This window comes from Rattus rattus, chromosome X, assembly GCF_011064425.1.
Source record: "Rattus rattus isolate New Zealand chromosome X, Rrattus_CSIRO_v1, whole genome shotgun sequence".
Taxonomy (NCBI): Eukaryota; Metazoa; Chordata; class Mammalia; order Rodentia; family Muridae; genus Rattus; species Rattus rattus.
Genome location: NC_046172.1, coordinates 24,840,431 through 24,862,817, shown reverse-complemented (window position 1 = coordinate 24,862,817; position 22,387 = coordinate 24,840,431). Strand labels below are relative to the sequence as shown.

Here is a 22,387-nt window from a genome sequence, read left to right as displayed (position 1 = left end):
TTCATTAGTGGTAAAACCAGGAAGACAGGATTATATATCTAAATATATATATATATATATATATATATATATTCTTTTTCCATATAGTAGCCTAAGATGCTACTTGATGACATTTTTAGCCTTTGGGGAAAGTAGAAACTTGGGGTTTGTTTGTGCATCCCAAAGGGATCCACTTAATCACTTAATAGGTGAGACATGGCTATTAAAGGGTTAAAGTCTCAGATCTGGCCTCAGACCTGCAACATTCCAGCTCTCAACATCACAGAAATTCTTGCCAGTCAGTCCACATTGTGGAATCTTTAACACAGAGGAGGCTTCCCCCCTCAGGGGGGAGCTTCAGTTCACAAATGTCATAGCACCCCAAGTTATGTAGGGTTCCTCTTGGCTTACAGAATTTTCAGTTGATGAATGAATGGAAAAGCCTGCAGGGCAATAAAACACTTGCTACATTTCATACGTTTCATATGTTTCTCTCTAGGCTTCCATACTGATGCTGCTTACATAGCCTCTTGATGCTATTCATGGCTGTGTGAAATTCCCTAAAAGTCTAAAAGGCAAAGGTTAAGAATGGAAATAGCATCCTTAGCAGGCGAGCTAAGGAAGGGCAGGCCAGGGCATTGCAAGTCCCTCCCGCTCCTTTATTTGTTCATCTGGGATGCTCGCATTGCTACACTAGCCTATGCGGTGTGGCAGGTTTCAAAGTGCTGTGCCAACTTCCAGCACCTATCATTCCCAGCTTATAACTCCCCACGGTGCCTTTACACTCAACTCCAGTCCTGTGTGTGTATGAACCACCCAAGCAAGTCATTGCCCCTTGGCATGGGTTATCTAGCATGTACTTCATTGTCATGGTGTGTGTATCCTGGGACCCTCCTAAAAGTCCTCATTGTCGAGGTTAAAGGGTTGCCCTGTCCTATCCAAGTAAGCCATCACAGAGCCCACCCCAGACAGACACACATCCCACACATCTGCTCCAGCTGTCCTGGAGGGAATCTGTTTCTTGAGGGAAAGCCAGAGTAGGTCTGGCTGCCTGGCAATCTCCAGGGACTATCCCAGGGGTTCTCCCTGAAGGGGAGGCTGCCTGGATGGCTCCCTCTTGAGGGTCTAAGGCTTGCAGATAGATGGGCATTGGGAGGTTTTCAGAAGCGTAGGTGCAGCTGGCAAGGCTGCTAACCTCCTGCACGTTGTCACCGTGTTTCAGAGCAGGGTGCTGGTAAGCCTGATAAGCCACTGTGGTGGTGATCACTGTCTGCAGGGCCTGGGTACCTGCCGGGGCCACTGGCAGGTACCTGCAGGGCAGCTCTAGGTTGTAATAAGGCGATGTGGGCACAGCCTGGCATGGCCTACAGTCAACCTTCTCCTCAAGGCCAGCTTTCCCATGTGTAGGTTTCCAGCCATGATATCTAGCTGTAATATCCAAGCTTCTCTCATAGCTGCCATATGAACTCACATTATATTGTCTCTTAATATTAATGAAGATGATATAAGTCTATATTGCTTCTTGGTGAAAAGGAGATTCATATGGGCAAGTAAACTGGTCTCAAATACACTGTGAAAACAAAAAAAATTCCCTTACTTCAGTCAAACCCTATCTCTATCAATCACCCACAGAACAGCAATTATCCACTGCTTCTGCTCTGGAATGAAAATCTCAAAATATCGAAATGGTTTTGGGGGACTGAGTAATAAGTTCAAGGTTAGAAAGCTTTTGAGAGTCATGCTAGGAAAAAAAGCAAAGCTACATTACAGTCACTGGAGTGTGAAATTTGGAGAGTTAAAAGGAATGGAGGACAGCCACAGACAATACCACACACCCCTGTACTCCACCCCCAACCACCCCCTGACATCTTAAACACTAGCTAAACAATCCTGGAAAGAATATTGGTAGAAACAAGCACGCATGATTTCTCCAAAAGAACTAAAGCTGAAGGAAATGTGATCCCAGTTCAAGGCAAAGAATGTGAACTTCATGGAGAGCCGAACTAGCAAGTAAATGAAATTAGATATTTAAATTAGCTAAGCTATTTCTCAAAAAGCATTGAAGGTGTGACATAGTCCCCTTTGACCACGTGTGGCAAAATATAAGAAGAGAGAAGTAATACAAACAGAATGGTTGATCAGAAGAAACTTAAATTTGAAAGGCTTGGACAATATGCAGCCCACATTTAAAGAATAAGACGTCATGTTATTAAGACTGCGGCCAAGAGCTGTTTGATAAAGGGCCACCTACAAAGAGTCTGGACACTAAACAATAGAAGAAACTGGTACCATGTTTTGTCTTAGTCCACTCAAGGGGCTATCGCAAACTATCAGAAAGTGAGTACCTTCAAAGGATTCAAATGGATTTCTTATGGTGCTGGGAGCTCAGAAGTTCCAGATTAAGGCAGCAATGGCAGCTTTCGTATCTAGTAAAAATCCATTTTCTGCATAGGCAATACCTTCTAGTTGTGCCCTTACATGAGGGCAGGGTCCAGCTAACTCTCAGGGAGCACCCTTATAAGGACATTAATCTCAGATATGCAGATTTCATTCTCATGACATAACTACCTCCGGAAGACCCTGTCTACTAATACCATTAACTTGAAGGTTAGGATCTCAGACTTTGATTTGAGAAAGGACGCATATGCTTAACCCATATGATGCGCATTCATTGCACAATGGCTCCTTCCAGTCACCAATCTCTGCCATATGAACACATCCACAAGAAGAAAGTCTGTATAAGAAAGTCTGTATAAGAAAAGGCTACAGAAGCCATGTCACTGGTCAAGTGTTAGACGGATAGACTGTTCAACTGGCCAGAAGCCAAGAGATGTATGTAAGACACACTCCAATAAATAAGAGAACACCGTTGTGTTAGACTGTTGCCCTGAAATGCCATTTGCAACAGGGATGAAAATTCATTCCTACTAATGTGCAAGCATTTACCATAGCTTGGGCAGCACATTCAATACACAGGTATCACCTATCCCCAAGAACAGACTTCTATGAGAACTCTGATTTTCTGAAATGTTTTAGCTATGTCCCGAATTCCATCACATCTCTTTTCCTACGTGTTTCTTTTCCGTCAACCACTTCCAAAACCTTTAGCTGCCAATTTTAACTGGCAGCTTCCAAGACTGTTCTTTCAACATCTTCAGAACTCCAAACAAAACCTGTGGCCACAGCCCTGGGGCTTGTAGCAATCCCATAATACAGTTCCAACAGCCAGAAGGTTTGGGAAGTCAGGAAGTGCTGGAAGTGCCTATCAGAAGCACAGGCCTTTGGAGATAAGACTGATAGCGCGTTTTTAAAATGACCCTCTATTGAATCCAGAACAATTCTAAGTATGCAGAGTACACGCCACCAAGTCCGGGTGGTACTTTTGTTAGCTTCTTTAGTCTCTTCCAGCTGGGCTTTATGGTTACCACAAGGCAATTCTTGGGTGGAACTTTTAGGGCTATTCCTTTTCAAATGAGGATGGACAGTTGATATTTGTCCTTTACACTTTTTTCCTCTTCCTCCTTCGTGTCAGACGACACATGGTGGTTGCTATTGCCTCAACAAACAGCTATTTGATAATATCATGTAATCCTTTGAATGTTCCAATATGATAAGAGGACTATAATTATGTAGTTATATAATATATTAGATATATAATCATATGTATAATTAATTATACCACCCTCTCTTTTTGTGTCATCTCCCTCCTCATCCTTATAGTAATTTGTTAGCTGGCATACAAAGTGATGATTTTCACTGTGTTATTTTCATATATCACTATACTGTGTATGTATCCATGCCTCCATTGTCTCTCTTGCTGATCACTTCCTACCTGGGAGATAGTTCGCCCTTTCTACTTTTGTATCACATAGATCCTGTTACCCTTTCTTGGTCTTGTATTTCTGAGACACAAACTGAAATGTTAATGAGCAAGAGGACATGTGGGTTTCTGTTTCGAGACAGGTTATGGAACAGGACAAATATTGTGCTAATCCATCTAGTTTTCTTTGTTTCAAAGTATTCTCTTAAATAATTAAGTAGCCCAAAGAGAATCACATTCTTCTGAACAGTATCTGGTGGAATTGGACAGCATAAAGCCAAGTGCAGATAAGAGATGGTTTCTCTCCTCCTGGGAGCGCAGGAGAACCACCTCCCAACAGAATGCTGCTCAGTTGTTCAAACTGTGACGGTCTAGCCTGGTCCATGGATAACTGGATTGAAAGATGTAAGCTAGCCCTAGTCTATCTTTTCTTTAATATAAACTGTAGAAAGGTTAATTATAAGTTCTTCTTCAACATCCACATTTGCAATGATAGGAAGAAAGGGAAAAAAACTGTAGCAGCTACTAAAATAGAACACTTCTGCAGCTTCAATGCAAAGCTAGCTTTGTTGTCCAAAGTTTCGATTTCTTCAGGATGTAAGCCTTGGTCAATAGACTTTGAAGAATAACCTTCTCAATGTAGACAAATGCCTTCATCCTCTGCTCATGGAGTGGTCAGGGTCTACTTTTTTGTACAAAGTGGAATCATGTTAGCATCAATAGTCAAAAACTTGGTCTGAGTACAAGAATAATGGCAGGCTTATACAGTCAAAAGGGACATAACTTTTTAAAATATTTATGATGTTTATGAAGAATTTGCAATAACACAGAAAGTTCTTGTGTCATCGGTTTAAGTGGAAACTTTCAGGACACAAAACAGTGTCTTCTATATAATCCCTGATGATGTAGAACAGTGGTTCTCAACCTGTGGGTCACAGCACCTTTAGTAAACTAGCTCCAGTAACATTTACATTATGATTCGTCAGAGTAGCAAAATTAGTTCTGAAGTAGCAACAAAAATAATTTTATGATTGGAGTCACCACAACATGAGGAACTGGTTTGAAGGGTCGCAGCTTTAAGAAGGCTGAGAATCATTGATATAGAAAGAACATAATTGACAGATAGACTAAAGTCATGGCTACCCTCAATACATATGTTTTGTTCTTTTAGTCATCTAGTATAAATAAAAGGTTTTTTTTTTTTTTTTGTGATGTATCTAGTAGCATCCTAACAGGTGTCTGTGAGGTCTCAGAATTCTTTCTAGTTTTTCTGTTCACAATGACATCTAATAGAGCAGGACCCCTGCTTTCATCTGGCCCTATGCATTTTGCCATTAAGATAAATTTATTTGTGTCTTTTCTTTGGCAAATGGTGCATTTTAGATTTCAGGAGCTATCTGTGAGCGAGTTAATGTTGGAACGAGAAATGGCAAGAGCATCAAACAGAAGAAAGAGGACTGATGGAGCTGAGGGGGGAGAAGTGTTTGCTGCCCATCTCAATGGCCTGTCAACATCAAGCTGGGTGAAATGAGCCAGGCACAGAGAGCCAAACAGTGCTCACCCTCACGTGTGTATGGAATCTAAACAAACAGAAATGCAGACCAGAATGGCGACTTCCAGAGTCTCTGATGAGATGACGGAAGCATATTGGTCAGACAGGAAGAATAAGTTCAAGAAATCAATAGCACTCGATAACTGTAAAATGCTGATGTATTATATGGTTGAAATGTGCTAAGACTAGATTTTTAAAATAATTATATGAACTAATACAAATGTTAATTAGCTAGTTTTGACCATTCCTATCCCTATACAAATATAAAAGAACAGCTGGGTGTGGTGGCCCATTCCTTTAATTCCAGAACTCTGGAAGCAGAAGTAAGCAGATCTCTGAGAATTTGAGCTAACCTGGTCTACAAAGTGAGTACAGGATAGCCAGGGCTCTGTTACATTGTGAAACGCTGTCTCAGAAATACACACACACACACACACACACACACGCACCCACACGCCACGCACACGCACACGCACAAACACGCACACACACGCACGCAGACACACACACACGCACACATTTTTACTTACATTTTAAAAATTTAAGACATCAAACTCATCAACAATGTAGGCAACACTCACTGAAGAAAGCAATGACTTTTCAAACACTACGAGCAAAGGTGAGCTTGGCAATCCCAGCTCTTCAGGAGGCTGAAGCAGGAGGATTTTAAGTACAAGGCCAGCCTAGGCAACTTAGTGACACAATCGTCTCGAAATAAAAAAAGCGCTCCAAAAAAAGAGGGCTGTGGATGCAGCTCAGTGATAGAGTACTTGCCTAGCATGTGCCAGGGCCTTCATTCGTACCATCCTCAGTACTGCAAAATGAAGCAAAACAAACAAAACTCGATGTACAATACAAGTCCATGAACACTTTTCAGTCACACCTTTGCGTCACAAAGCAGACAAAGCAACATCTGCAATGAGAGAGGTAAAGCGGAGCAATGAGGCAGTAGGGAAATCCCGGAGTGCAGTGTTAGAGCTACGAATCAGCCCCACTTCTCAAAGCGCGATCTGTCCCTACAATGCATTTCTTCTCTTATTCACAACATTTCACGTGGTATGACACTGTGGCTAGAGCCTTTAGCTGTGACCACTATTTCATACCTTTCTGTGCATCTGAGACCCACCCCTAAATTTCATGTCTTTCCTAGTATTCCAATAAAAACTTCTCTAATGTTGAAAACCATCTGGAGGCAGTCTCTGAGTTCCTTTATGCTCCTCCCCCCCCCCCGCCTCATAGAGCTGGATCTCAGTGCACAAATATGAATCCTTTACTCTGTGTGATTAGTCAGAGATCATGCAGAGCCAATTGGGTTGTCTTTCCTAGGAATCTGAACCTGAGATCCACAGTTACCAGTACTTAGAAGTATGAGCATGCAAGCAAGGGTGGAGAGGCTACGCACTGGGCACATTTGAGGATATGCATGCTGAGGCTGACAGTCAGCATGCTTCTTAGCACGAGGCAGTACGTGGATATGCACAGAAAACCAGTCACGTCTCCCAGCGCAGCACCTGCTACCCAGAACCTAATTTTGCATACCAAAAGCTTCCTTTAGGCAGGGTTGATCCACATGGGGCCCCAGTTGTGGAGTTTCATGCTTCTCCCACTGGAACACCACAGGAAAGCTGGTGACCATCTTGGCCTTCTCTTCCCAAATCCCCTTCAATATTCCACCAGTCCCTCTAGAAAGGAAAAACCGAAGGAGGAAGCATTCATCCAGCTTGCTTACCTCAGGTCCGCCAATGCTTCTGCGCACCCGTGCTCCAACCCCCTCTGACTGTTCCCGGCTGAGGACCGAGAGAGTAACCTTTTAGGGGACGCCATTTTGAAGTTTATGAAAAAAGTTCTAGTGTTGACCTGTAAAGGATGAAGGGAAAGAAGAAAGACAACAAAATAAATCACAATGGAGGAAGTATCTACAGATTATAAACTAAGGATTTTTAAAAACACAGCGATGGTGTGTTTTTAGTTGATCATTAGTATTTACAAGGTACCTGGAACCCCATCACTAGCAGTTATCCAGTGGAATCCCTGCAGTCATCTTGTCCAAAGGTTAGCAATAGCAACTCTTTGGAAGAACTTAAGAGGAATATCTAAAGAGCATTTTATATGCTTTCCATCAGTGGTATACATATCCTGACCTCCTCACACCATGCACACACCCTTCAGTGGCCACCCCATGAGGTGCACTAGAAGACGGAAGTGGGGGTTCTTTTGGTAACACTGGAAGCAAAGAGGATCACCAGAATATGGAGATCTTCAAGGGTCACTGAATTCAAATACCCATCTATCTCTAAAGTCCGTGGTCATTTTTAAAAATTCGTCTCTTAATGATATTAAGCATGTTTTCAATGCGGTTTCTTATTATAACAACCCTTCGCTCCCCTTCCAACTTCTTTCAGACCCCCAGGACCACATCCCACTCCCAACATAATCTTGTATTTTCCGTGGTCTACTGAGGCCAAGTGGTGCTGTCCTTATACAGATGGGTGTTGAGTCATCTACTGAAGCATGGGCATCCTATTGGGGTCACTTTCTTAAAGAGAACTGACGCTCCCTATCCCAGCAGCCTCTAATTGCCACAGTTCCTCAGTTAGGGGTGGTACTTCATGGGAACCTTCTCCCATCTGTGTTGAAATTCTGACTGGCTTAATCTTATGTAGGTCCTGTGCAGGTAACTTTTTAGGCAAGAAATCTTCAAACTTCCTAATAAAGTCCTCTAAAGCACAGACAAACCACATATGAACTACTCCAGGCAATAGAAACCATAATTCAAGAACAACCCATATACTACATTTATTATTCAAAAACGTTCCAATATGAAGTCGAAGTCCTATCCACACATACAATCAACCCCCTTTCTAACTTCAGGTATTTGCAGACAAGTAATTCCAAGCCCCAGATCCGATCAGCACATGAACTCTCTCTAACCAACCCCTCAAAGATTCCTTACTGTAACCAAGAGGTATAGTTACAGTATGCCCTATGCCTTTGACAACGTGCAGATTCTGGAACTGGACACCTTCGGTTTATATTTCAGTTTTGCTACGTTCCAGGCAGCTTTCACTTGGGATGCTCTGTGTCTCAGCTTTTCCATCTATAAAATGGGATTGATTAATTGCTACCTCCAAGGATGCAAATAGTATTATGAGAAAGTGAGCCGCTGTTCTTTATAAAGACTCAACATAGGAGCACCCTCCAATTTGCGAAGGCAGATCCTAAAACGGATCCTCTGTAGCAGACAAGCAACATGTATCTATTGAGCCATGAAACGTGGGGCACAGAAATGAATCTCTGAGTACAGCCCAGTAAATCCACACAGAAGCAACTAGTAAGGAGTTTCCCCTCCACCTCATTTTTCTGCTTTCTTTCAGACTCCCACATTTAGGCCCTACACACAGGAACAAGGATGAAGCAGTTAGCTAATTGCAGTGTGCTGCCAGGAGAAAAGCCAAGCTATGGTTCCATTCACCAAATCTTGGTGGTTATTTAAGCATTTCCCTCCCTCAACTCCCCTGGGAGCCTGTAGTGGGCTGGGAAAGACAGCATCTGAAAACTGGTACAGGCATCCCTCCCACCCCACCACACCCCCATCCCCCACCACACCACTCTCGCGGGGGCTTTGGGGGAAGCTGAGATCCCAGGCCACTCACTCGGCAGTAGCGCAGGCCCAGGAGGGAGGCCACGACCGGCGGTGCCTAGACTCCACAGCGGCAGGGATACAGCGCCGGGTTTGCAAAGCGCCTGCTGTCAGTCAGCGTGACTCAGCGCTTTGTTGTGGGCCTCCAGGAGGCGGGAGTTTCTAGGTCTCAGGGGCCTTGGTCCGGGGTGACACACCCTTTATTTACCCTGGGTTTGGATTCTCTGACTCCGCCCTATGCTTCTGGATCTGCCTTTTGAGCGTCTGTCCACAGAGTGATGCGCACCCCAGCCTCTTGGGGGCGCGCCGCTCATCTCCCAAGAATGTGTGGGACACTCAGGTGCTCTGCGGACCCCTAGAATCTCCTGGAAAACCTGCTTTCACTCAAGTCATCTTGTCACCCAACGCTTTGGCTGTACGAACAAGAATGTTTTCTAAGCACTTGTCCCGTTTTGGAGAGTGACTCAGCCTTTCTGTGCATCAACAGGTCCCCAGTGAAATGACAGGACCGAGACTGTAAGGTTGTAAAAGAGAATGAAATGAGCCTGTCTCCTCATAGGTACTACATGGTTGTCTCTCATAAATAAAAATGCTTCTTGCTGTTTGCTAATTAGAATGGGGCAGAGGCAGAGCAGGCACAAATGCCAAAGCCTCTCTGCTGAAAGGGAAGGCGCACTCTAATAGGGAAACCTATCATTAAGGGCTTTAATTTTATTGGGATTCAAGACAAGGCCTGGGAGAGTTGCCCTCAGGAGGCTGTGAGGGTGTGTACACAGCCAGGAAGCAATCTAGTTTTCCTAGGACTTTCTGGATCTGCCTTTTGAGCGTCTGTCCACAGAGTGATGCTCACCCCAGCCTCTTGGGGGCGCGCCGCTCATCTCCCAAGAATGTGTGGGACACTCAGGTGCTCTGCGGACCCCTAGAATCTCCTGGAAAACCTGCTCTAGCTCAAGTCATCTTGTCACCCAACGCTTTGGCTGTACGATCAGAGGACAGGCTACCATACGCAATGTTCTTTAAACACCCGGAAGTACATTGTCTTTTCTTGGAAAAAGACTGAAAGTGATGCCTCTTTAAAAAAAAAAAACGAGCCTAGGAAACTGTCTGAAAAGGGACAAAGGGTCCATGTCTTCTTTTCACTTTCCAGTTATGTGGATCTTCCATGGAGACTGCTCCAGTGTGCTTTTGCAGCCTGAAAGCAGCCATAAACAATGCCTGCTGAGTGTGGTTACGTTGTAATAAAAAATTTTATTATGGATGATGGAATTTGAATTCGTAAGATTATATTTTAAATTTATGCAATTTTCACCTGTAAGGAAAGTCTTCTTTTGACTTTATATTTCAGCTGATGTTTTGAGGCATGGTTTCACGTGTCCCAGGCTGGCCTTACCTCCCTAGATAGCCAAGGATAACTTTGAACTTCTGAGTCTCCTTCCCACAGCTCCCAAGTGTCCGGGTTACAGTGAAGCACTCACCATCATGCTCAGTTTTATATGGTGCTGGAGACTGAAGCCAGGGCTTTGTGCATGCTAGGCAAGTAATCCTCCAAGTAATCTACCAACCGAGCTATATCCCCAGTCCCTTCAACCTCAAAATGTGAAAAAGCATTCTTATCTTTCACACTACATGAAAATAGATATGAGGTGTATATCCATTTGGATTGCATGCTTAGTTTGCAGATTTCTGTTGTAGAAGAATAGGGAAGTAGGAGAACAAAGACTTTCCCCTGGTGTTCAATTGGGCAGAACACACTAAAATGGGAACAGTACAGAGGAAAATATCATGGCCTTTGTACAAGGATGACATGCAAATCCATGAAGTTGCCCTCCCCTCCCTCTCTCTCCCAATTCACAGCCACACTTGACTGTATATAATTTGTCTTCCATAATGCCCACACCCTTAATACATTCACAATAAATTCTGCTTTTTTAACTCTTTTCCCCGATCTTTTATATCAGTGAGTCTCAAATTGACTCTGCCTACCTTCAGTGTTTCAAGACCAACTGAAATTATGCATACAAACGTCAAACTGCCCTGGACTAATAAGGTACTGGTACTTACCACTTGTAATTATTTCTGAAAGGGTTTCCACATAAAACAGAAGTATGAACACCCTGTCTGGCACATTGCGGATCATCTAAATAAATTATCTTGTATTCCCTCAACCAGTCCAACATTTATTCAGGCACCTAGGCTTGGGGTGCAAGCTTCGCCCTCACACTCTTTAGACTTAAAGCCTATGGATTCTGAGTTCTAATGTTTCTCAGTGCATCCAAACCTCTCCATTCCGAAGGCATCTATCCACCTTTCCCAATCACCACCCACTCCCCCTGCCTTCAGATTCAGCACTGGCCAAAACATTTTCCAAGTGGCAGGCAAATATCACGCAAATGCCTGGAACCCTCAGTGAAATCTCACTGGCATTATTAGAAAGTTCTTCGATGTCTTTGAACTATCCTCACTGCCTAACCCACTTGTGTGGTGGTGAAGAGGGATGAGAACACATATGCACCTATCTCTTGTTAGTTTGCTGTGCCTGTCTAGAATTTTCTTTACTTCACTTTCACTTCACCTTTTGACTCTTAATTTCTATGTCATGCTCTCTGGACAAGCTATGTCAATAGTTTCCTCAAGTCTAGAAGAGACTTTTGACCTAAAAATCACCGATATATTTTTTTTCCTAAGGTCAGTGTTTTATCAACTTTTGGAAGATCCCATTTTCCTACAATGGGCTTAACAGTAGCTTCTACCTCACAACTTCGTTCTGAAATATGACTCCTACACTGCACTACACATACCATTTACTCCTCTTACTCTTGGGTCTATGACCAAGTCACTGTGCTATTTCTGAGGAAGCTCTGGAATGACCTGGCAGGTGCCACATCTTGCTTCATGGAAATCAGCTGCTCTTTAGGAGCGATGTCACCACCATTTTGCAAGAAACCCATGTTCTTCTATAAAGAAGAGACCTGGGAGGGAGACATACCATGAGAAGAAATGAAGCACAAAACACAAACCACCTTGAAACTTATCTTCCAGCCATGGCTGTACTAGCCAAAGCCACATGGATACAATCTGAACATCCAACACTGTTCCTTCCAACTTCCTGATCCACAAAATTCTAAGCAACATCCAGTGTCTTTAAGCTACACCATTTCAGTGAAGTTTATTTTACAAAATAGGAACCTGAAGAAAAGTTTTCATGTCATATGAGCAAAGAGGTGGATTTTCCAAATATTTCAGACTAGTGACAAACTTTGCAGAACGTACCTATGTCCATTTAATTAATCTCCAAGAAAATCAGCCATTAATCAAACCAAACCATTATTACACTAGGATCCAGAGGATAATGGTTACATTCTCCTACTGGCCATAGCACATGCCTCCAAAGTGCAGATGTACCAGTGAAAAGGCTCCTCTGTTACAAATAGCATTTAATGGTATAAGAACTTCAGAGAGAATGGCAATGTTCTTGGTGATATTTCAACGAACACTTTTTTTCCTCTGGAATTTCAAATGTGCTCCACCTCTGGATCCAGAGAAAGTGATGACAGGTCTCAAAGTAAAAGACAAGAGCAGGGGCATGTGTAGTTATATGCCTAGAGAAATTCTGTTGTAGGCCTTTCAGAAGAAGGAAGGAGAGGGAGAGAGAGAGACACAGAGACAGAGAAACAGAGAACACTTCTGAGAAGCTAGAAGGTTAAAATGGAAATGCAGTGGTGGGAAAGGGAAGGATTTTTACAAATGGAGTAGAGGCCACTCAGTGCTCCACTGTGAAAGCATCCATCTTCGGGGTGAGAAATGTACCCTGTATATCTGAACTCAAAGCTTTCTTCAAGTTGTCACTTGCAATGAGATGTGAAGCAGGCATCTGGCTTTGCGATCATCAATTACCTTGGGAATCCTGAGCAACACAAAAGAAACCTTTATGCTGACATCGCAAAGAGCAAAGCCCTTCTTGAATGACTCCAAATTCCACTACTATAATCTTTAAAGACACCCATATTGTCAACACATATTTGTCTGTATCCACCCCACCCGTGTGTGTGTGTGTGTGTGTGTGTGTGTGTGTGTGTGTGTGTGTGTGTGTGTGTGTGTGTGTGTGTGTGTAAGGCTCTGACAGGCCTTGCCCTTCTCCTGTTACCCTGTGTCTTGCTAAAAGAAAAAAGTAATTAAAAGTACATTCCTAAAGCCAGCCACCAAGGTCTCATTCCTTATTTGGCCACTTCCTCCTCCTCAAGCTGACTGCCAAGGTCCAGCTAAGTACTGAAGTCCGGCAATCAGAAGACCCCTTTGGCTCACCTAATTAACATGCCCAATTAAAATTAATTACCTCATCCTAACACAGGGTTTCCCTTTGTACATTTATAAACTGCCATTTTATTACGGGTCACGTCTGTTTCCTTTCTATTCAGAGGCAGTCCTTTGTCCTCTGAGACAAATGCCCCTTCCCCTTTTCCCTTGTTCCCTTCCCCCTTCTATTCTGGTCTTTGTCTCTTATTCACAGCCCTGTGTCCCTCTAGGCAAATTAATCTTCCTTGTGCTGAGAATTTGGTCTTTGGGGTCTTGGGTCAATAATGATCTCTAACAGTTTTAGGACCTTAAAATCACTATGCAGCCAAGGATGGCTTTGAATTCTGAATCTCTGGAGTATAGGGATCACAGTCTTGTAACAGAATGGGTCAAGCTCGGGCTTTATGCAGATTTCTGGAACAGTTACTCATTAGAGGATACAGTCAATGCAAAGGCCATGGGGCAGACGGTTCTCAATGAATAGCAAAGAGACCAGTTGGTAAAGTACAACAAGGTACCGAGATGATGTAAGAGAGAATCCCAGGGAACCAGAAGATTGGCAAGCAGTGAGGGATTCCGAATAGAGAATGATGAGATTTGACTTACATTTTGTTCATTAATCCATTCAGTGCTTTCCTGAATACAACCTAGGCTCTTGTGCATACTAGGCCAAGCATTCTACCACGAGCTGCGCCTGTATCAGTGGTGGAGTTTTGCAACACTCTTCTAGCCTAGGCTGGCCTGAAATTCTCAATGTAGCCAAGCTAAGGCTGAACTTGTGAGAGATCACCCCAATTTAGACCAAGAAGTAGCAGCAGAGATACTGAAAAGTGATCAACTTTGGACACATTTAGGATGTAGTGTCAGCCATGGTTCATGAAAGATTAGACCCTGAGTTTGTAAGGAAAACAAGGAGTCCCTCTTGGTTGGTCTGACTCAGGGGAGCTATCATTAACTGAGGAGGGGGAGACTACAGGATGGGGTAGTTGAAAGGATTAACCAGGAAGTCTGCTTTCAACATGTTAAATTTGACATAGTCATTAGATATCCCAAACAGAGATAGACACATTGGCCATGGAATCTGAATCTCTAGAATCCAGAGGAACTTGGCTAAAATAATCATATTTAAAATAATAAGTTAGAGCTGGATTCTTCCTCCTATGTGGTTAGCATTCATAGTAGTGGAAGGTGATGTACAGGCTGCTGCAGGAAAACACTATCAGTGGTCTTAGCAGGATGTGGGTCCATGTCTTATAAGGCAAACCTTCTAGGCAACATACGCCACTGGCACAATACTGGCAAGAGTCTTTGTGGGATCCCCAACTACTTTTGTTTGTCTTTGAGGCCCAACTCTATAGCAAGGAATAACTGCTTGGACCTATCAACTCCTCCTAAGGCCAGGGAGGTCACAGGTCCTACTGGAGCGTCTATTGTTTTGATAAACTGGCATGAAGCTAAATTGTCATCTAAATATTTGTTGATAGCCATAAATTGGTATTTCTCTTAGTCCAGGTCAGAGAAATGTCTTCTTGCAGTGGGAGACAGTTGCTGTAGAGATTCATCAGAACTGCTCACAGTGCCGAGAATAAATATGTTTGCAGTGCTCAACCCTATCACGGGACAATGATGCTCTACATTACTCCTTACAAGAGTCAGAGAACAGCCCAGAAGGAGCCAGAAAGATCCTGAGAGCCAGAGGATGGAGATGAGGACTATGAAACCCTGTCTTCTGGATGTGATATGTATGCCTGTTGTGGTCATGAGCTCCCAGCAGCCGTGACCCCTACATATAAACAAAAGTAAAGGGGGGCAGTTGGGGGAAAAAGGAGTCAGAAAGAGTAGGAGAAGGAAGTGGTGGGGGTATGATTAAATACACTACATGCTTGTATAAAATGATCAAAAGTTTAAAAATAAAACATACGTCAAACAAAAACCTTTGAGGCAGGATCTCACTATGTAGCCCTGGCTGGATTTGAACTGTTATTTTGACCAAGCAACCTCTCTGCCCCCTAGTGCTGAAAGTAATAGAGGCCAGCCATTACTCTCTCTCTCTCTCTCTCTCTCTCTCTCTCTCTCTCTCTCTCTCTCTCCCTTCCTATCCTCCCTCCCCCTTCCTTTTTCTTCTCTATCTTCTCCCTCTTCCCCTTCCCTCTCCCTTTCTTTTATATAGTTGTGGTGGGTTCAAGACTATAAGTGTAAGGGAACAAGCCTTTTCACACCACAAAGTCAGATCCCATGGTGCGCCCCTTTGGCTGTTGCTTGATAAAGGCTTGCACAAACAAGCTGTCCAGAAAGTCCCAAAAGGTCTAGCCTGCCAAAGGACATAATAAAGACAATAATTTGAGTCAATTAAATCATGTAACTGAATCAAAAGTTAGGAGTTAACTGAAACCATGGAAAATCCAGAGCCAAAGAAAGTTTCAGGAGAAATAGCAGGGGAAGAGAATCACTAGAAGGAAACAAACCTGTGGCATTTTGACTTAGAGGAAACCACTCCTCCTTGCTGCCTTTGAATGGCACACCAATGGGGTGTGGAAATCACAGCAGATTGGACCCAGGTGTTTCCATGGTGATACCACCCCTTCCTTCCCCTCCTCAAAGTTATTCTTATTGTAAAATCTATCCACCATGTTACCATATATAAGCCACGAAGTAAATGTGAATCGCCCTATGGAAAGAGGGACAGAATGAAATCACTCTTCCCGGGTTGTCAGGCCTCAGCTCTGTTTCCTGCTGTATGTACAGCTACTGCCAGAATGATCAGCACACGGCAGGCTTTCAATGTGATTTGAACAACTCAAAGAGTAGCAGCAGTACTAATCCTTTAGTCTTGTGCCTATAGAAGTTATCATCCTATGATCATATCATACATGCTTAGGACACATTTACATGCCTACCAATTGATAAACTAATATAGTATGTTAATGCATACTAAAAGGATGATTTTCTTGTACCCTACAGCTGAGTCTAAAATACGGCATCAGAGGTGCTGGAGAGATGTCTCAGAGGTTAAGGGCTACTCTTTTGAAGGACCCCCAAGTTTAATTCTCAGCACCCACATGGTGACTCACAACTGTCTGTAACCCCAGTGCTGAGGTATCTGACACCCTTTCCTGGTCTCTGAGGGCACTGTATGCATGTACTGCCAGACAAGCGCTTAGGGAAAAAAGCCATACACATAAAATAATAAGTAATAACAATAAGTGATATATTTTTAATGCCATTGAATTTATTGTACATGACCAGCCAGCATGCACCAGAGAAAATAGTTGATGAGGCCAAATACTAACATGTGGTCATTACAAATAAAAACTGGCAGTCACTTTTTCTTAGTGATATTGGTACAGCAAGCATTAGCAAAAGCAGTCTTGTTCCCATTTTTAGACTTATTTCTTTGACGTAAATTAACTCATGTCCTGTAGGCTAAGGTATGTCGCAGATGGTAGAATGTCTGATGTTCTTTGAATTCTGTCAGTATTCTGATCGCAGGCTTGAGTACGGCAGAGGCAAAGGTATTTGTAGATCCAGGTCCCACCAGGGACGACAGCTCGTTTCTTCAGCTAGGTTTGATCTCAGAAGAAGAAAGTGTACTTGGCTGGCTGGCTGGCTGATTCCGGTTTTTAACCATTTTTAGAGGAAGACATTATGTCGGGCCCCCTGTTTACCGACTATTGCAAACGTGGATATGTGCACCTTCGGGGTTGTAGTTTTTTATTCTCAGGCCTCCTTTGTCCAAGTGCTGGGTTGAAGTTTTCATTGCTTATTCTCTGGGCCCTTTGGCATTACCTAATGATTTCCTGACTCTGACCTCTGTGCGAGAAGTCAGCGTCAGAAGTCGGCTTTCACCGAGATATTTTCTTGTCCTTTCCAGCACAAAGCTCTAGAAACAAAGGCAGGGTTATCACATGTCCCCAAGTGCCGCCTGGGAAAAGCAGGAGCTGCAGTTATCAGAATGAAAACCTTTCTGAAATGTGCTTTTGTCTCTGTGTTCGTTGCATTCAATCACATCAACAAGTGTTGGCTAAGTGTTGAGCGTGGTTTCCTGTGGGATTGTGTAAGGCCCTGCAGGACAATAAATGCTTTGGGGGCACTCAGTTGTACAGCCATTTCTGACCCAACAGCCAGAAAAAATGTGACACAATTCACTGCTGCTGGAGAGTGGACAGCCCGAAGTTGAGTTCTTGCAGGAGCAGCTTCGCTTCACCGTGGTGAACCCCAGGGAGACAGAAGAAGCCCAAATGGTGCGTTTAAGTGGCCTGCGGCTGCGCCGCGTCATAGCTTACAGAATAAATTAAAACCCAGATGTTATGGGGCTTGGAGTTTTTAAATTTTGGAAAGCCCATCTCAGAAACCAAAGACACGGAATTATCAATACAGAGGTTTTGGGCTGCCCCTGGGACTTGAAAGGGAGCTTGTAATTTGGGGACCAGAGGCTTAAATTGCTACCATTTCACTGTGAATTCTTCACCTTGCTCAAACTCTGACTCAGGGTCTGCCTGATTGAGTGCCTAGCACAGCCAGCTGGATGTAGCTTTGGGTTCTTTGCTCTGCTGATTTTCTCCACAAGGTATTGCCCTGGCAGCCACATTTCACGTTGTCTCTATAACTGCTTGCAAAACAAAGGAACAACAACAAAAAAAAAACCCGAACAAACAAAAAACAAAACAAACAAAACCAACAGCTTTTAGATGTACCTTCCTCTTTTTATCTTTTCATCATGCCTTTTCAGCTACAAATGTTTACTTTTCTGTTCCTGAACTCTCCATAGACCAGAAATCAAGAATGTTCATGAGGGAGAGATGTGGGAGACAAATGGTACGTTTGGTTCCCACGGCCATAGAATTAAAGAGTTCTTGCTAGCTACAATGATTTTGCTGGACTTTTAAAAAACACGGCAAATAAATCCTGGTTTCTGACAGTGCTCCCAAAACTCTAGCATTCTCACGAGTCACCAGAGTCAGCTGTGCTCTTTACATTTTTAATTTACTCTTTGATAAGTGTATACATGGATGCAAAAATATTTTGATCAAGTATTTATTTAGTTCAGCTCCTGTTTCCTCTCACTCCCTTGGAATCTGTTCTTCTTCTAAACAAGTCTCCTTGCTACTGTGCCTCTTTGTTTTTACCCACTGAGTTTAATATGTAAAGAGCTTGGGTGGGGCATAAGAAAGGATAAATTATCTTTGAGGAACACATCATCGTCTTCAGTCTTCTGACTTTGCTGTGGTCTATTTTTCAATGTAACTATAGAGTGGCATGGAGAAGCCTCATCTTCTAAGGTGCTGGGCAGGGCAGTGCCATTTTCCTCCTTACTTCTCAAAACCCTTCAAAGCAGTTATTGTTTTTACTCTGTTTACAAATGGGGAAGTTGAGGTTTGGCAGGGTTAGGTAATATGTCAGGTTGCAGAGAGACAGAGAAAGATTTGAACCCATCCATGTGTGATGCTCTTGCCTAGGCCAGCCCACTTCTAAGGACTGACAGATGCTACAACAGTGCTAGCTGATAGATTTGCCACTTTTTACTCTTCTCATGAAGATGCCCAGAGGGAGTGGCCCTGGGTGGGAAGCCAAAAAGGATGAGGTTGCTCAAAATAAGAAAAGGTGGCTTAGAAACCCTCTGGAAGGTACAGAAGATGACTCTTATGTGCAAAGCCAATTTGATCTCCAACAGAAGTAGCACTGGAATTTTCTCTTGGTGAGAATAAAGTACGCCTTGTTTTCATAAGCTTATCTCAGAGCAGTCAACGTTTGGTCTTCCAAAATGCTAAGGATGTGAGTGTTGACATTAGTCTTTCTGTCTATCTTGTGCCAAGATCAACTGTACCTCTCTGAACTGCACAGTACCCTGTGAAATAGGGACTTGTTAGTTTCTACAGAGCTGAGGGCCAGCAGCAGAAGCTTTGTTTAGCCAGTTTGCCCGCTCGGAATTGTACTTCTTGTTCTTGCTTAAGCTTACCGTTGTGTTATGTTTAGTGGTTTAGCAGAAGAATAAACAGGGTCAACTTTGGGCAAATATTTGACTAAGTTATCACAGGAATCTCCAGTTTCTTTTTCAGACCCTTGCCCAATCTTCATTTGGAACACCTGCCTTCTCCTGACTTGTCTTCCGCCCATCCGATACGCTCATCACTTTACTGTGTTAGCACCAACCAATCAAAATCTATAGCTAAATGACACGGAAAAGAAGACAATAAAACAAGAAAAGGATAAGAAAGTGCTGCTTCAGCTCTTTCTTCTAAGGAACAAAGCCTTAAAAACCTCATCTTGAACTATCCAGGGAAGAGGTTTCTGTGCCAGAGCTACTGACTGGACATCTCATCTTTCTCCTGTCTCTCGTTCCCACTTCTTTCACTCGCTGCCATTTATGCCCACTTTTAAGGCTGCATATTTTTAGCACTATTCAAAATGTGCATTCTAATTCATCTATAGTGTCTGTGTTTCTAGAGCCAGGGATAAAACATGGGGCCTTGTACATGATCGACAAGCATTCTATACGTTCATGCTGGACCCTAGCCTGGAGTTTTACTATCTGACACTGTTTTGAGGCATCCTGTTGAATGTTTATTTCCAAGTCACATCTTTCTGAGAATTCCCTTGCAAAGGTTCCTTGCACAGGTCACAGTACACCCATATTTATGTCTAGTTCCCTCAACAGTGTGCCTTTTTAAGATAGAAGTAGCTTTGCTTGTACATACAGATCACTCTCACATGTGAGTCTCTCTGCGTCTCTCTCTCTCTCTCTCCCTCTCTCCCTCCCTCTCTCCCTCTCTCCTTCCTTCCCTCTCTCCCTCCCTCCCTCCTCCCACCCCCCCTGTGTGTGTGTGTGTGTCTGTCTGTCTGTCTGTCTGTTTCTCCCTCTCTTTGAGACAGGATCTTACTGTGCAGTCTTGGCTGGACTGGACATCAGTATTTAGACCAGGCTGGTCTTGAATTCGTAAAGACCCTCCTGCCCCTGCTTCCTGAGTACTGGGATTAAAGGCATGCGCCATCAGCCCAGTTATTTCTGAGTATGTCCAGTGCCATAGTATGAACATATCTAAGAGCAGACAGCCGAATCTACCTCCCTGGACTATTTGATCACTGCTTTGTAGTTTTGGCAAAATTGCTTAGGATGTTAGGGTTCAGTATATCATCAGTAAAAAGTTACGGTATGTGTTCACGTCCTATGGCTGCTTTCTTGTGTTTAGGTTAGTCTTTTCAGGTTTAGGTCACACAGTGGCCATGTTGTTTTCTGTCACTGGTATCCTGGTCAAGAATGTGGACTTTAGAACTAAGTGAGCGGGATTCAAATGCCAACTGCAACACATTAGCAGTGTGACTTCATATTCTATACAGTTCCAAGAATGATCTACAATGGCTGTATTTCAGTTTCAAATGAGTGTTGGGTTTTTTCTTTGTTGTGTTGTTTTGTTTATGTTTTTTAAGACATAGTTCCTCTGTGTAGCCCTGGATGTCCTGGAATATACTCTGTAGACTAGACTGGCCTCAAACTCACAGAGATCTACCTTCCTCTGCCTCCTGAGTGCTGGGATTAAAGGTGTGCACCACTGCTGTCCAGCCAGGCTAAAATTTTAAATACTTTTCATTGCTTGCAGTTACCTGATTCAGGGCAGGGAGTTTAGAGGACACTTGGCAAAAGTATGCTTGAATATGAGACAGAGGAGATCAACTGCCTCTCAGAATCCATGTTTAATAAGCTTAAACAGCACCTGCCAATTTACCAATATAATGTAAATTACAACTGCGTCATTTGTTTTGCTATTGTAGTTTCATCACCTATAAGTAAGGACAGCAGTTACAATATAATCCACGATGTGATTGTTACAGTAGAGCCATTTCACAAACTACCCTGGCACAGGATGGTTGTGTCAGGACATGCCTAATAGGATTTATAATCGCCCACCCCTAAGGTGTGCATGGGCATGTGTCATATCCCATCACCCTGGGTGACTACAACCAACAAATAAACATTGCCCCAATGTCTTAAATAGTGCACGCTATACAGTGAGCCCTCCGTAAGTGTTGGCAAGGATCATTAGTACTAATTTGTGTGTGTATGTGTATGTGCATGTGCACGTGTGTGTGCATGCGTGTGCGTAGTGTGTACTTGAAGGCTCGTTATCAATGTCCTCCATCCTATCGTAACTTTCATGACTTACTTCTTTTTCCCTTTGGGGGCTGGAAAGATGGTTCAGCAGTTGAGACTACATCCTGTACTTATCTTGCAGAGAACCTGAGCTGGGTTTCCAGCATCCACATTGGATAGTCATAATTGCCTGTAACTCCAGCTGCAGGGGGATCTTACAATGGCACCTATACTCACATGTGCATATGTATACATGTGCGCGCGCGCGCACACACACACACACACACACACACACACACACACTTTGTAAAAAAATATTTTTTTTTCTTTTTCAGCCTGTTTATAGTAAAATGAATGGGCTCTGTTAAGTTCTCACCTCCCACACAGTTCATTTTGAAGTCATCCTTTGGTGCCCATAGTGTTCCAGGTTTTTCATTTAAGCAGCTTCATGCGAGAAGTCTGTGACAGATCACATTTTATGAATCAAGCCAGCAAAGCAGAATAAGAAAGGGGACTGCCTCGTCCAGCTGCCTCAGTTACTTCAAACTACCGAGGTGCTTCAAACTGCGGCTGCACAACAGCCTTGCATATTAGTCAGGAAAGCCATCTGATGTATGTTGTTGTCACCAGGGTCATGGATAGGTGACTTTTTTTCAGTTGCTCAGTGTAAACACCCTGCTGGCTGGAGATCAAGCATCTCAAGGAAAACCGACACTTTGCACTTATTCTCACAAGATCATTTCCTTGCGAATCTTAAATAACCATGGTGATGATGAGTCACACTAATGCAACAGGTGGCTTTTATGAATGTTATTAGCAGCACGGTAGTTGCTGCTTTCACTGTATTGATTTCTGCCGGGGTTGGTTTTGCCTCTCTGTGCACGGTTTAATATGCTTATGGAAATAGGCAGCAAGGATTTGGTAAGCAAATTGATGTTTCTATTCTCTGTGGGTGGTGTTATGAGAGTCCAGCCACATCCCACCCATTCCAGTATGGAAATAGATTCTTGTTTAATG

At 43.3% G+C, this 22,387-nt stretch overlaps 1 protein-coding gene and 1 non-coding gene across 2 annotated transcripts in view; one reads left to right on the top strand and one right to left on the bottom strand.

The window, feature by feature from the left end:
* Nucleotides 1-17,560, bottom strand: part of Pir (pirin) — a 104,610-nt gene extending 87,050 nt beyond the window's left edge. Inside the window, exons 1-2 of the mRNA XM_032890256.1 lie at nt 17,399-17,560; nt 7,081-7,158 (exon numbers count right to left, since the gene is read on the bottom strand). Coding sequence (XP_032746147.1) covers nt 7,081-7,158; nt 17,399-17,560 — 240 coding nt within the window. The remainder of the gene's footprint in view (nt 1-7,080; nt 7,159-17,398) is intronic.
* Nucleotides 10,722-10,825, top strand: LOC116889452. The gene has a single exon (XR_004386410.1). It is a non-coding gene; the product is annotated as a U6 spliceosomal RNA (small nuclear RNA).
* Nucleotides 17,561-22,387: the final 4,827 nt, after the last annotated feature.